The sequence below is a fragment of the Ischnura elegans genome, chromosome 9, assembly GCF_921293095.1.
Source record: "Ischnura elegans chromosome 9, ioIscEleg1.1, whole genome shotgun sequence".
In the NCBI taxonomy this organism is placed as follows: Eukaryota; Metazoa; Arthropoda; class Insecta; order Odonata; family Coenagrionidae; genus Ischnura; species Ischnura elegans.
The window spans coordinates 4,984,917-4,998,681 of NC_060254.1; the positions used below are offsets into that span (position 1 = coordinate 4,984,917).

The window sequence follows — 13,765 nt, forward strand, 5'->3', positions numbered from 1 at the left end:
AAGCATAGTTCAAAGTTGGCAACGAAAATACTCAAATCGCTTCCTGCGAACTAGAGCTCCGCAAAACAACTTCCATACTCGGCGAACATCAGTCGGCTGCCACTGAGTCATTTCCTAGTGAGGAAGCAGGAGCAATTTACACAATTTTACTGTAAAAATTGTGGAAATTGCTCCCACTTCTTCATTATTCTACTCCATCTCGCCTGAAACCTCAGATTATAGTCATTTCCTGTTCTGCGTTATTGACGGAGAAATGGGCAAAGAGACCACACTCTGGAGGCGTAATCGGAAACCTTCTTTCAGTCATACTCGCTGGCCGCCTGACAAATCTTGCCTCAATTTTGAAGCTCCTCGGAATGGTGCGACTGGATTTGAGCAAAGCTATTTTGTAAGCGATCGCCCAAGCAGCAGCTGGATGCCGAGTCCGTCGATCGAACTGGGCGGTTGACTGAGCGAGCGGTAGAGCACGGTCAACTCGAGGTTTCGACTCCACCGGCAGCCGAGTGGAAGTTTGGGCGCTTAGCAGGGCACATGGCTAGTGAGCTCACCTTTTGAGGCAGCGGCACGTAGCCGCGCCAATGTGACCCCGCGGATTCGATGAGACACGCCGGCCGGTCGAAAGCATTTGGAGCGACGCTCAGCATATATGCCCGCGCGACAATGCCTCTCCTAACTGCGTCCGTCCCAAATTCCACTGAATCGACGGAGCCGCCGCAAGCCGAGCGAGCGATAAAACGCAAACACGGAAGGACAGAGATAAGCGCGAGCCGCTGCCCAATCGTAAGCACTGCACGCGGACACACTACATGTCCCTCGATCGAGAAAAGTGAGCGAGGCCATGTAAACAGAGCGACGCCGCCTCCCGAGTTGTTGATCTTGAGTCACCAGGGTGATAGGGCCCTTCCCAATTCATCGACTATAATGCGTACAGTGTCTTATCATGCAACTAACTAATAATGCAACAATGATCGCGTCCTGCCCATACTTGACTGGGCGAGTGACCAATGGCCCACCGCTGAATTTGAACCGTCAGCAGCTCAGGCCAGTAGACCGCAGGAGACCTCAAAGCGCAGTGTGAGCCACGTGACTTTCCCTTCTTTTTTTTTTTGACGTCACGCAAGGGAACCGCCGCATCGTGTGAGTAACGAGGGTAGGGCTACAATTTAAATTGATGAATGATACGGATGCGATGGGAATTCTTTAAATTGATTAAATCAGGCTTTGCAATATTTTCCACTAAATTAATTTCCGCACCGCATTTATTCTTTTTATTCGTGCGACAATATTGCAACATCTTTGTATCAGTATTTAAATTGATTTTATAGACAAATTTTGACAAAATAATATCGTCTAAAGATACTAAACAATTTTACAGCTTCACATAGGCGAATTTTAAAACCGGCGGCCGGGTATCAGAATGGACGAAAGAGTTGCGTTTGAAAATTTTCTATGATCCATATTATATAAAAATATTGATATTTGTGAATGTTTATAACTACTTTTAATGTAATGTTGCCAAATGGGGCCGCGCCAGGCCAGTGCCGGTTATCAGGAAGCAAAGTTTCGCGCGCCAGACGTGGCAACGCAGCATTCGTTCCCTCCGGCGTATTTTTTAATGCCCACATATAATCTATACTACATAATAATCATGTATTTTCGGATCATTGAAAAATTGAAAATAAATTAAGAAGTGTTTCTATCAATTTTATATTTTCTTTCGGGGTAAACCGTAGGACTAGATAGTGTTTAAACATAATCGTTATTTTACAACAAAATATGCGTTTTAAAATACGAAAAATCAATTTTATTAATCTACATTAATGTTTGCAATTTATTGTGGGAGATGAATGCTGTACACGAGGTAGTTTTCCCTAGGCTGAGTTACAAAGTTCATGAAGTTGACAAAACGGCTAATTGCATGGTGCGCGGAGTCATTTATTGCACTCACGTGTCTGCATTTTTGAATATTTCATAAAACAAAAAATAGATCAGAATTGAGAATAAAATGTCCTTTAAAATGACGTATTATTCATTATTATGGAATGCAGTGAAGACCAGTTATAAATTTACAAAGTACAGCGGCACATCATTACGCATACGCTGACGGTAAGTAGGGGGTAACCCCCCAGCAGTAGTGGGGGTCGGAACAAAATTACCATTCTATCTAGTGTAAATTGGACACCTAAAGGAGGGGAGGGGTTTAGACCCCCCATAGATCCGCCACTGCCATAGGGTACTAAGTAAAATGAAATTACCAATCTAAGAACTTGGTATTGAAAACCACTTAAAAATGCAGTGTTCGAAGGAATCTGATTAGCCATCGCGTAACCTCATAAAAGTCCAACAAGAGCATTCCAATTTTTTTGGGTATAAAAGGAAACAATATTATAAATCGCTGTTTCCCTAATGCCGTGTTTCTTGAATAAGGAATCCGAACATATTTTCATGGACTTTCTTTTCGTGGAAAAAAATACCGCTCCATAATAGGAAATGCATTTGGTATTTACCATTAAATGGCCAAAAATGGATTCAAGTCTTCTTAGCGAATACAATTAGAATGAAGAAAGATAATCTATAACTGTTTAATTGTGTTTTATATCACGCCATACCACGCCAATCGAATTTAGCAGCCATAAATCCAAGATTTTTCAGACTAATCTTTTGTTGGTTCTACCAAAGCTAAGAGCGTTCTAATCAAAATCATTTGCTAAACAACAAGTCAACAATCTTAAAAGCCAATAGGATGGATTTTTATTCGGTTAATTTTGTATTGAACAGAACATAAGAGTTAAAAAAAAATGATGAGGATATTTCAAACGAAAGGGGAAACATGGAAAAATCTCATCTTTCGGCTTGTCCCAGAAACGGTGAAATTTGAAATCTCATTTTTCAAGGGTGCTAATTATAGGCCGGTGGAAAAGCATCGTTGCAGAATTTCACGATTTCCAATTTCGATCATGAAGCTTGGCCATAGTAACCTCAAACTTTTCAGTACATTTTCAGGGAGGGATACATTTTTACGTTCAATCTGAGAAATAGTACATTTTGGCGTTGACGTTAAAAAAATAGAAAAAAATAGGTGGGCTTAAAATGTAATTAGTAATGACAATGATAAAAATAATGATATTATTTCCAGGTTTATAACTTCGGTTCATAAAATATATTCATGCGGTTTGGATTCCAAAAATGAAAATTAACGTAATAGCAGCCAATAGTGGTTCTTCGTCGTCGAATGTAAACAACATGCATTATATTTAAACTTTTCTCGGGTTTTCGCGCGGGTAAGATATTCGAAGAGCGGCGACGTTTTTGAGTGACGAGTCGGAACCCGAAACGTCAGTTGGCGCTCTTCGACTGTCTTAAGCGCGCGGAAATCCGAGAAAAGTTGAAATATTATGTTCGCCGGGAAAGTGTAAAATCGTAGATAACATGCATTATGTACTTCATTAACAAAGAAAAAGCGGTCCTTTTTTTAAATACTTATTCCAATAATTCGAGATTTATCGCTGTTGAGTATAAATCTACAACGGCAAATGCGTGAGAGTATACCACACTCGAAACTTATTTACATATAAATGCGTCGTCAAGGAGTTATGCTCCATTTCAAATGTATTCTGCAGATTAAAACAGTTTCGGGTGCGAAAGCGCACTGCCAAATGCACCTTGGTTACTTTGGTGGGGCTAATACAACACGTCATAGAAAACAAAAAACAAAAAAACAGCAAGAAGCACGATCGCTTTATGACACTGCACGCCCACCAACGCAACCTCTCGTCCTCTTCATTTGATCAAAAGATTATTTTAATTTCTTATGAATTGAAATGGACATTTTTAAGAGCAAGATTAACTGAAGAAAAAATTGACGTAACGGGTACATTATGATTCTTACTCAAATTTATTCATTATTGTTTTCCGAATTTAAAACACGAAAGACCAATAATATGCCATACTTGTAAATGGAAAATATGCTTAATTTCCGGGTTTTACAGTAAACTTTCTGAAAATAATGATTAGTCCAAGAAAATCGAAGGAAAAATGGAGTTCCATTTTTTGTAATAGCTATTAACAACTTCAGCGTTCGCCCCAAGTGAGGAAGAAATTCGAGGCATTCTTCTGATGGAAGGAATGGCAATATTTTCCACAAACTTATGATCAGCTCTGCTTCTATCTTTCCCATTGACATTCAATTTCATAAAAACGTCAAATTGTTAAGTTCGTTCTCAAACATTAAAGTGTGCAGTGATGCACACGCAGCGTGCTCTTTCAATTATTTATCATGAAATTTTCACAAGGCGCAGTTTGTATCCATATTCAATCAACACGATCAATTCGGCCGAGCATGTAGTACACAAAAGGGAGGTTTGTCTGTTGCTTATTATAGTTTCCATGACATCTCCGATACATCACGTTTTCTTTTCTGACAGACTTTTGATGTCCACGCTTTTTTTTGGAAGTTCCATCCTCGTTTCAGATGTAGGTGCCTAATAAAAGTTCATAAGTTCATTCACGCTGGAGTCATTCCATCGGCCGCCTCAAAATCAAAGCGACTCCAGGTTGGAAATTTCTTTCTCGATTAATTTGAAATAGTATTAAGAAATGTTGACTATATCATACGACGTCGTTTGAGCTGCTTCAAATGAGGTCAAATATCTAACCTTTACTTCCCTATCAGATCGGGATTTGGTAAATGAAATAAATAGCGTATAGGTGGTGTGGTGCAAGGGAGAAATAATTGATTCTGATTTCTTTGATGAAGGAAAATAGCATACAGTGATTACACTAGCACAGTCAACACGGTGACACTTTTAACGATGTTTTGTGTTGATGAAAAGAGGTCATCCTCTATCTCCATGGCACTGAAGATGGGCGACTATAGCGAGGAATACTATGTGAAGTCGGGGACTACGCTAGCCGCGACTTGTAGTCATCCTCGATAGCCTGGTTATGCATGGGGCAAGACAGGTTTTCTATGCCTTCGCCTCAGCTAGACAATCATTCTATTCAAGCCTACGTGAATGTCTAGAGGAGGGCTACTGACGACTGCAATAGGTGCGAAAATCCCACAGAGGAACATTTGCCTTGACCGGGATTCGAACTCCGGAATCCGCGTTCTACCTCTCAACTATACCTGCTGTCTGCAATTAAAAAAGCAAGTTGAGTGGCCATCTCTATCGTCCAAACTAAGCAACCGGTTTTAATTATGCAAAAAGTACAAGACTACCTGCTTATTCCTCCGTTAAGTGATGCACGTAAAAACCCTCGGCTCGAAATAAATAATTGTACTACATTCTTCTTAAACAATTACCCGTTTTTTGCGGGTAAAATTATTTGTCTGACGCTGATTATTAGAGCGGTTGGTGTTCCCGTATTTTTTTATTCCAATGACAAGCAATTTTTTTGCGGGGGAGTTATCCGTTGCTAACTGAACGCATAAAACGCATTACTTTACTATGAAATTTAAGTAGTCGTCGGCAACAACGCACAACATAGCCAATTTCGAGACCAATGTCTTGCGCACAAAACACGGGTACTTTGTTAAAAAAAAACTTGAATGCAAGAGATACTATGAAGCCGAAGATTTCAGAAGTAAATCCGATGACGTAGAATTAAGCAGTATTTATCGTGCTTTTGCAACAATTAAATTGACCGATTCGTCTGGACGACATAGCTCCTGTAACTCGGGTGTCCAGCAACACATTTTTCACAGACAGCAGGTGCTTTCTTCCTCTGCGGAGTTTCCTTCTAAGGAGACTTTCTACACATAGATCCAATTCACTTCGCAAGTGTGAATGAGGCACAGGCTTGTCCACGAAGTTTGACTCCTCGAATGCCTCATAATCATAAAAATGGCGCCGTCACAATCGCCATTCCTTTGCGGGCCGACAACTTCACACACTCACCACCAGAGGACTCACTTTTTCGTCAAAGAAGCCGTGGTCGTCGGTGCGTTGTTGACCCAGCAGCCGGTCAGTCTCCAAGTCAGTGTCTGCCTCCTCTGCAATCACAAACAAAAGAAAAACGTGAAAGCGAACATTAATCCAGCTCGCATTCCATTCAAGATATTCTGGCAGTTCTAGCCACTATGAAATGAACGAGAAAATGTCCCTCTGAATGCAGCGGGCCCACATGCCTTTGTGGACGACTTCCTCCACTGTTCTATGTTATTACAAGACCACAAAGATCAAAATTCAAGATCCGCAAAGTCATACGCTCTTAGCAGTGATGATTGATATTCACCGCGAAGCAAAGGCGAGTGACAAATAAAATAATAACAAAATACGAAAAAGTGCAAACTCAGACCTTCGCTATACTGCACGTGAAAAGTAAATCAACATACATGTTACTACGTTACCACGTGTAAACAATGTTATCGAAAAGCCTTCGTTGAATGATGAAAAGTGAGCTGGAGAGAGAAATTTGGCATGCTTTACCTGAAACGAGTTTCGGTGAGCCAATTACACGATATTACCGTAAACAAAGTGAAGCGCGTCACTGTGGTAAGCCTCCGTCGTCGCAACGAGGCCTGGGAATCATAAACTACGAGATATGAGCTGAAATTTCAACAAATGCGATAGTGGAGCCACTCCATTCGTTGTAACCATATTTTGATCCATTTGAACACAGAAAATTTTTTGAGGCCATTATGTATGGTGCATTAAAATTCGACGTGTACAAACTATAATTTAAATGTGCATACAATTTAATTCGGGTGTTCGGTGAATGGATTGTAGCATTAGTGAAGAATTTTTCGGGGTTATTTTTTCAGAAAAGTTGTGCAAGTAAATATGTAAATGGAGGGAAGAGCAAGTACATTAATTTCGGTGAAAAGGGGTAAGTATACCCAGTGAACGCAAATAGATTCCTTCGAGAGCCTGCTTCGATAAATATGGTAAGTACATACATACGTCCACAAGGAGCCCTGTTTTTTTCCGAATCACGTAGGCACATGAACTTGAGGGCATTGGCGTAGGCCGAAGGAGGGAGGGCATTGGAAGAAAAGATTATTTAGCGGGGCAAGGTTATTCGTGATTGGAGGAAAACCAGTCGCGAAAGCAGTGGATTTTATCACAGTTTGCTTTCTCAAGCCACGAGCTTATCGATGCGACCTCCCACAGCGAAACGCGTTTAATAACCATCAGCTCTAAAACGGACGAGGCGCAGTAAATATTATAATAAATGGTTGTCCAATCATGATAGTAAATAACATTTGATGTGGAGTGCATAGTTACGGTTGCAAGAGATGAGCTGTTTATCAATTGAATTCCACTTCTACAGAAACAAGGCAAGTAGTTTCGCGTTCAACAAGGATTATTTGAAGAAAGGAAGAGAGTTTCTTCCACCAATAGTGTGGAATATTTGCTCCGAGAGCATATATTCCACACACTATCACATTCCGTATCACGATCCACTTAGAGAGAGAGAGAGAGAGGAGGAGAGAGTGGAGATTCCACTCGTCCAAGCTAACCTTCGTCTCCCGCAGTGCCTCCCGTGTCGTCCACCGACTCCAGCGCCACTTTGGTCTCCGGATCAGCGCTCGGCCTCCGTCCACCTGGAGGGTGCCTGCGATAAAAAGAGAAGAGGATAGTGAGAGATCGCGGCGGCGGCGATTGATAGGTAAACAATAGAGTCATGGCGAAAGCTCATGTCCTCGAGATGCTCGGTTAATAGGGCGTGGCAGGGTGGCCAACATAGAAATAAATGCCACATAATATCACAGAAGACCATTAAATAAAAGATAAGAAACCATGATGGTTGATTTTCAAGCGCGCAATGCCTTAATATTTAGCGAGAAGTGTCCGCAGTCCGCTCTAATCCGCGAGCACAGGAGAACGAGATTCACAAGAGGAAAAAAAAGACTTGTAGAGACACAAGGTTTATCGGGCCGCGTCCATCCGCGGCACTTATGACGCCATTGTAGATGAAATAATTCGCACATAAAAATATTCGACATTTTATGCTTTATTTATCGTGACTTTCGATACCTCATTAACATTTCTTGTGACTAAACTTTATACGCCCTTCTTAGTTAGAAAGATTCTCGAATATTGTTCCATACGTAGTCTGTTTTCCTTAATATCAGAAATGTGACTTGATGAGGAACACCATAAAATTCTCCGATTGCTGATTGAGACTGGAAGTGGAGAATATAGAAATATATTTAAATTGCTTAAGATGCACACGTTCTCCTCACAAAGGAAATAAACGGGAATATTTGATTTGACCCTTTGTCAATATAATCACATTAAGTTTTTCCAATTGTTTGTTTTACGAAAAAAAAATTGACAATCATGGGGGAGTGCATAATTTACAGATATCTTTAAATATTTCACACAACGTATTCAAAAGTTATGCTATTGAAAATGAGTAATATTTTTTTCCGAGTTTAATACTATGGCGTTGCAAAGCTTATATGAGGACAATTGTCCTTGAAACAAATGTTAATATTTTCAGATATTACTGGTGCTCGAATGTATGTACTCATTGTCAGAGACACGAAAAATGTCTTCAAATGATGTATTTATCAAGGCACTAGGTGACTCGTCTCACCTGGGCACCCACACGGGGCTCGAGTCTGCTTTCGATGCTGCGCTGGACAGCATAGACTCCTCGGCGGCGCCTGCGCCAATGCCTTCGGCGGAGGCCGATGGCGGGGACTTGAGCGGCAGGGCCTTGGTGCGCATCAGCGTGAGTCGGATGTCTTTGATGGCGGCCTCGACGGAGGCGGGGGAGTGCGGAGGCGGTGGGGGTGGCGGGGGTGGAGGGGGCGGAGGAGGGGCCTCCGGCGGCTGCATCGGCGCAGGCGGGGGCTGCATCGGCGCAGGCGGGGGCTGCATCGGCGCAGCAAGGACCTCGGCCGACGCACTGCTCCGGTGCGGCTGCGGCGCGGGCGGCGGCGGCGTCTCCTGCTGTGCGGCGTCCGGCGGCGCTGTCCGTCGGCGCGGAGAGATAATTGAATTCAATGATTACGTACGAATCCCATTCCAACTTAGCACACCACACCACGCATGCGTCAAAAATGTCTCCCCTCCCTCCCCAAAAACAAAGCGTCACTCATGACCATTCGGGATACCTGACACTTCCTTCCTATGCATTACTTATGTACAATTACAAGGACACGCTTTTGACGAATCGAAATTCGAGCACCGTTTGCTGAATTCCCTTAGTCGTGATCAACGATGTTCAACTCTTAAGATGACGCATCACTTCCTCTCGAAATTCGGACTTCTTTTAGTTAGGACGGGTTACTAGCGAAAAATACTTTATATTATCTTGAAATTAACAGGGTAAGCGGGGTAAACAGTAAATTGCGATTATTTGCAGACGGTGCTGTAGTTTACAGGGAAATCCGTTCCAGTCAAGATGGGGATGAACTAACGAACGACATTGCTGATATCCAAGCGTGGTGCGATGCATGCAGTTAGAATTAATTTTGAAAAAAAATGCGTAGTAATGAATTTCTGGAAAAATAATAACTCCCCACAACACAGCTATATCATTCGGGGTACCCAATTACAGACTGTTGAATCCGTAAAATATCTAGGAGCTAGACTCAATAATGATCTATCATGGAATAAACATATTCGGGAAATAACAGGTCAAGGTAATCGTAAATTGGGTTTTGATAAAAGGACATTAGGAAAGTGCGACGGCAAAGTAAGAGAAATTAGTTACTTCTCCCTCGTTAGACAACATTTAGAAACGCTGCCAGTGTTTGGGATCCTCATGAAATAGACTTAAAACAGATTTAGAACGCATGCAAAGAAGAGCTGCCAGGTACGTGAAAAGTCGTTACGATATTCTTGTTATTGTAACTGACCTCTTAGATAAATTCGGATGGGAATCTCTATCGGACCGCAAACTGCAAAAAAAGACTCAACCCATTACGTAAATTCAAGAGCAGTGTATTTTCCAACGAATTTAGCCATATCTTACGAATGCCAACATAATACGGTAGATCGGATCATATAAATAAAATAAAAGGGATAGATTGTAGAACAGATAGATTCAGAAGTTCGTTTTTTCCACGGTCAATAAGAGACTATAACGGCAGCGTTAGACTCGTAAATCGATTAGATGACATGCAGCGAAGCCTAATAACTAATGTATTCCTAAATGCATGTTTCTGAAATTTCTTGTGATTTCCAACAGCATTTTCGCGTGTTATAGCATTATTGGCAGATTGTCTAAATGAGTGGTTGGCAAGTTTTGGTTTTCCACCATCCCTAGACGGTTACGGTTCTCTAGTATAAAAATGGTCTCAGCCTTTTCTCTTCTGCTGTGAACCAATATCTACTTCCTCCACAGCCATTGATTGCCCTTTATATATTGATAATAACATAAGCACAAGAGGAGAATAGACAGTTGACACGTCAGCTGCACTCACAGACGGCTATGATGATAAAATGCTCTTACCCAGCGGGTCGAGGGCCTCCAGCTCGGGGTCGTTGACAGCGCCCTCGCGACCCCTCAGCAAGAAGTCTCCCCTCAGGTCCACTGCGATCGGCGATGCATTCAGCGCCGCCGACGACGATTTCTTCATCGTCGGCTCGTTCTTCTGCGCCCGACTGCGGATTTCCCGCTCAATCTCCGAGATTTGCTTCTTCATCAGCATGACCGTGGGGTTGGACTCGGCAGAGGACACGGAGCTGGGGGCACTGCCGGCCGACTGCGCAGGCGCGACGGACACGACCGGCACGGCCACCCCAGGCGACTTGGGAGAGGTCAGGGACGCCGACTGCTCCGAGCACGCGCCGATGGCCCTCGGCTTCGTCGACGGCGCAGGCGGGCCTCCGCCGATCGGCGCAGCCCCTCCCGCCAGCAGCATCATGCGCATGACGGCCGCACCGGGATTTCCGCTCACCACCGCGCCGACGCCGTCGGCGTCCTCGGCGTCGCTGGCGTGCCCTGAGCTCAGCCCGTCCTCCAGAACGGGCATACTGCTGTAGAGTCGACCGCTCGAGTTGAGCGACCCCTCGTTATCGAGCGACAGCTCGCTCTCGATGTCGTTCGAGTCGCAGTCCGTGGTCTCCGGCGAGAGGGTGAAGTTTCTGCTCAGCCCCACCTGCAAGCCCACCTCCGTCTCGCCCAGGTCCTCTGTCTCCGGGTTGGTGGACGGCGAGTCGGCCGACAGGTCGAGGAAGTGCTGCTGCTGCCCCCCGCCGCCGCCCTCCGCCTCCGCTGCCGCCTCCTGCAGCGAGATGAGGTCGGGCGTGCCGCTGGCCGCTGGCGCAGGGGGCGCGACCTTCTTCCGCTTCTTGCCGCCGCACCCCTCCACCACGATCACCACTCTCTTCGGGGACTCCTCCGCGTCGTGCACGAAGCCCTTGGCCAGCCGCTGGCCCACGTACGAGTTTCCCGCGTGGCGGTGGAGGTCGTACTCCAGCTCACGGAAGTCCTCGCCCTGCGCCGAAATGTCCTCCGCGCCGACGCCGCCTTCGGCGCAGCCCTCTTCATGCGGCTTGAAGAACTCTTCGAGCACCTTGCGCGTCTCCGAGAACTCGTACAAGAAGTCGTACGAGTCGGACGTCTTGCTGTATTGCGACTGCGGTGAGCTCTGCTTCAGGAAGTCCTCGTGGATCCTGGCGGGGTCCCGTTGCTCTTCCCCACCGCCGTCGTCTCCATCGGCGCCACCGTCGCCCGCGTGCTGCAGGTGGTGCGGATGGAGTAGCGGCTGAGCGTCCGGAGATATGAGAACGGAGTCCGTGTTGGCGCTCGTGACGACGGCAGTGATCGACTCTTCAAAGCAAAGGAAGAAAGAAATGATAACTCACAGAATATTAATACGCTGATTTTTAATCAAAGACTGAGACTGGGGAATGAGCCAAAAGTCTGACACAAAACGGGCAGCCTCTCTCGTCAAATCTCGTCGCGAGAAAATGAATCGCCCGACTCTTTAAGGCTGATTCACTAGCTCAAGTTGAGTGCAATGGCAGTCCGTTATTACAATCAACTCGTACGAGTTGACAACGAGTGTTAGGTACTAATTTTATACGCAGCCACTTAAGTCGCAGCCTCAATAGCGCTGTTAGAATAACAATGATTCATAATAATCTTTCAAAATTACACGCGCGTAGAGAAATAATTTAAAATTCAAGACCTAGGATTGATCGAAGCCATTCATAGCTCTGGGGAAAAACGGCATACGATTTCTATCGAAATATCAAATTTCATCACTTCTGCCGTACATAAAGATGTACCAAGACAGCCGCTCTGACAAATATCTACTTTTAAATGCCTATGCAATCTAAGCCTATCCCCAAATAGGCCTCCCAAATTTCCAGCGACTGTCACAGCAATTCATCAGTATAACGCTTTCTGTTTGCCCGCAGCAGCATAGCACCAATTCCCTTGGATTCCATTGAGTTCGAGAATTACGTCTTTCGGTGCCAAATCCCAGCTTCTCGCCGCGAATTCGAGGGCCGGCCTGAGCAGTGCGAAGTAGCACCTCCTTTTCATCATAGTTAAACCTTCTCACAACACGTTCGACGAATTCTAGGATTTTCAGGGCTCAGCCACATATATTTCATACGCTTTTCTTTCGATTAGTTTGAAGCCATCATAACTTCCTCATGTTTGATATTTATCTGTCGCCTTCACATGAAGTCTTTCCACAAAATTTGAGAGAATAGGGACCGTTACCCGTCCCATGCAATAAATGTACTACTACCGCCGTTCATTTTTATGAGATTTAGTGTCCACTCTTGGCTGTCGGCACTTGCATGTTCCTTGCTTGAATTCCTTAAAACAAGGATTTTGAAAACAAAAAATCATCGCCTATTTCGTGATAGAAGACAGAGCCGTCAGAAAATTATTGCATTTTACTGTCAATTCGGGAGCAGCGAGAATGTAAATATTTTATTAAGGAAATGGGGACGATTACGCTTCCTTGTGGGACTCTCGATGTCACTTAGAGGTGATTCCATCAACAAATACGGCTTTTTTTCATCACCACCCTAAGTCGCGTGCCCGGTTCACTATTTGTTCGTTCATTACGCAAAAATAAAAAGAGATAATATATTTTTCATTAGTATTCTGCGTCAATCGCTTTCTTGGACTTCTAGAAGTTAGGAGAGGAAAATTTTATTGTAGAAGAATTGCACTTCATCACCGAACAGACTAGATTATCCTTTGAGCAGAAATTACTAAATCTCCTGAGATTTCCACGTTTTCCAGGGAATTTTTTAGTTTTCAAGGTTGCTGTCCAGTCCAAGACATGCAAATTGTTGATAAACTATTTCTCATAGGGTAGGAATTGCTGCCAACGAGATTAGTTTTCAAGTTATTTAAAGCTGCGAGTAATATTTTGAGGAAATAGTAACTTATCTATGCTTGAAAGTTAACACAATTGGATAACGTTAAATAAACCTTCCACCTATTTTATTAAACTTCTCTTAACATCAACACAGAGGAGAAAAACGCAAAAGGAATTAACTTCTTATCCGGACCTTTTGAAACAATACTATGGCGGTCACTCTTTACAACCTACTTGAAGAGATGTCAATCTCAAATGTCCTTAACATGATGGTAACTTTTAACACCATCTAATAACCTAAATAAAAACTGCATTTACCAAGAACTGAGTTCCAATAACCAAAGTTTACCGCGAAAAGGTTTTCAATATGAGCTGTAAATAAGTGAATAAGCGCAGAATATTGAGTTAGTATCTTTCCAAACAGAAATTTTTCATACACAGTATTTGGAAGAGCAGCTTCCACTCACACCGTGACTTGGATTTCTGGAAAAATTAGCTCAAAAATCTAATTGA

At 43.6% G+C, this 13,765-nt stretch overlaps 1 protein-coding gene across 1 annotated transcript in view; it reads right to left on the reverse strand.

Annotated features, from left to right (window-relative positions):
* LOC124165867 overlaps nt 1–13,765 on the reverse strand; it is a 183,913-nt gene that overhangs the window by 45,959 nt on the left and 124,189 nt on the right. Inside the window, exons 11-14 of the mRNA XM_046543402.1 lie at nt 10,414–11,736; nt 8,548–8,926; nt 7,466–7,560; nt 5,916–5,995 (exon numbers count right to left, since the gene is read on the reverse strand). Of these exons, the coding sequence (XP_046399358.1) occupies nt 5,916–5,995; nt 7,466–7,560; nt 8,548–8,926; nt 10,414–11,736 (1,877 nt within the window). The remainder of the gene's footprint in view (nt 1–5,915; nt 5,996–7,465; nt 7,561–8,547; nt 8,927–10,413; nt 11,737–13,765) is intronic.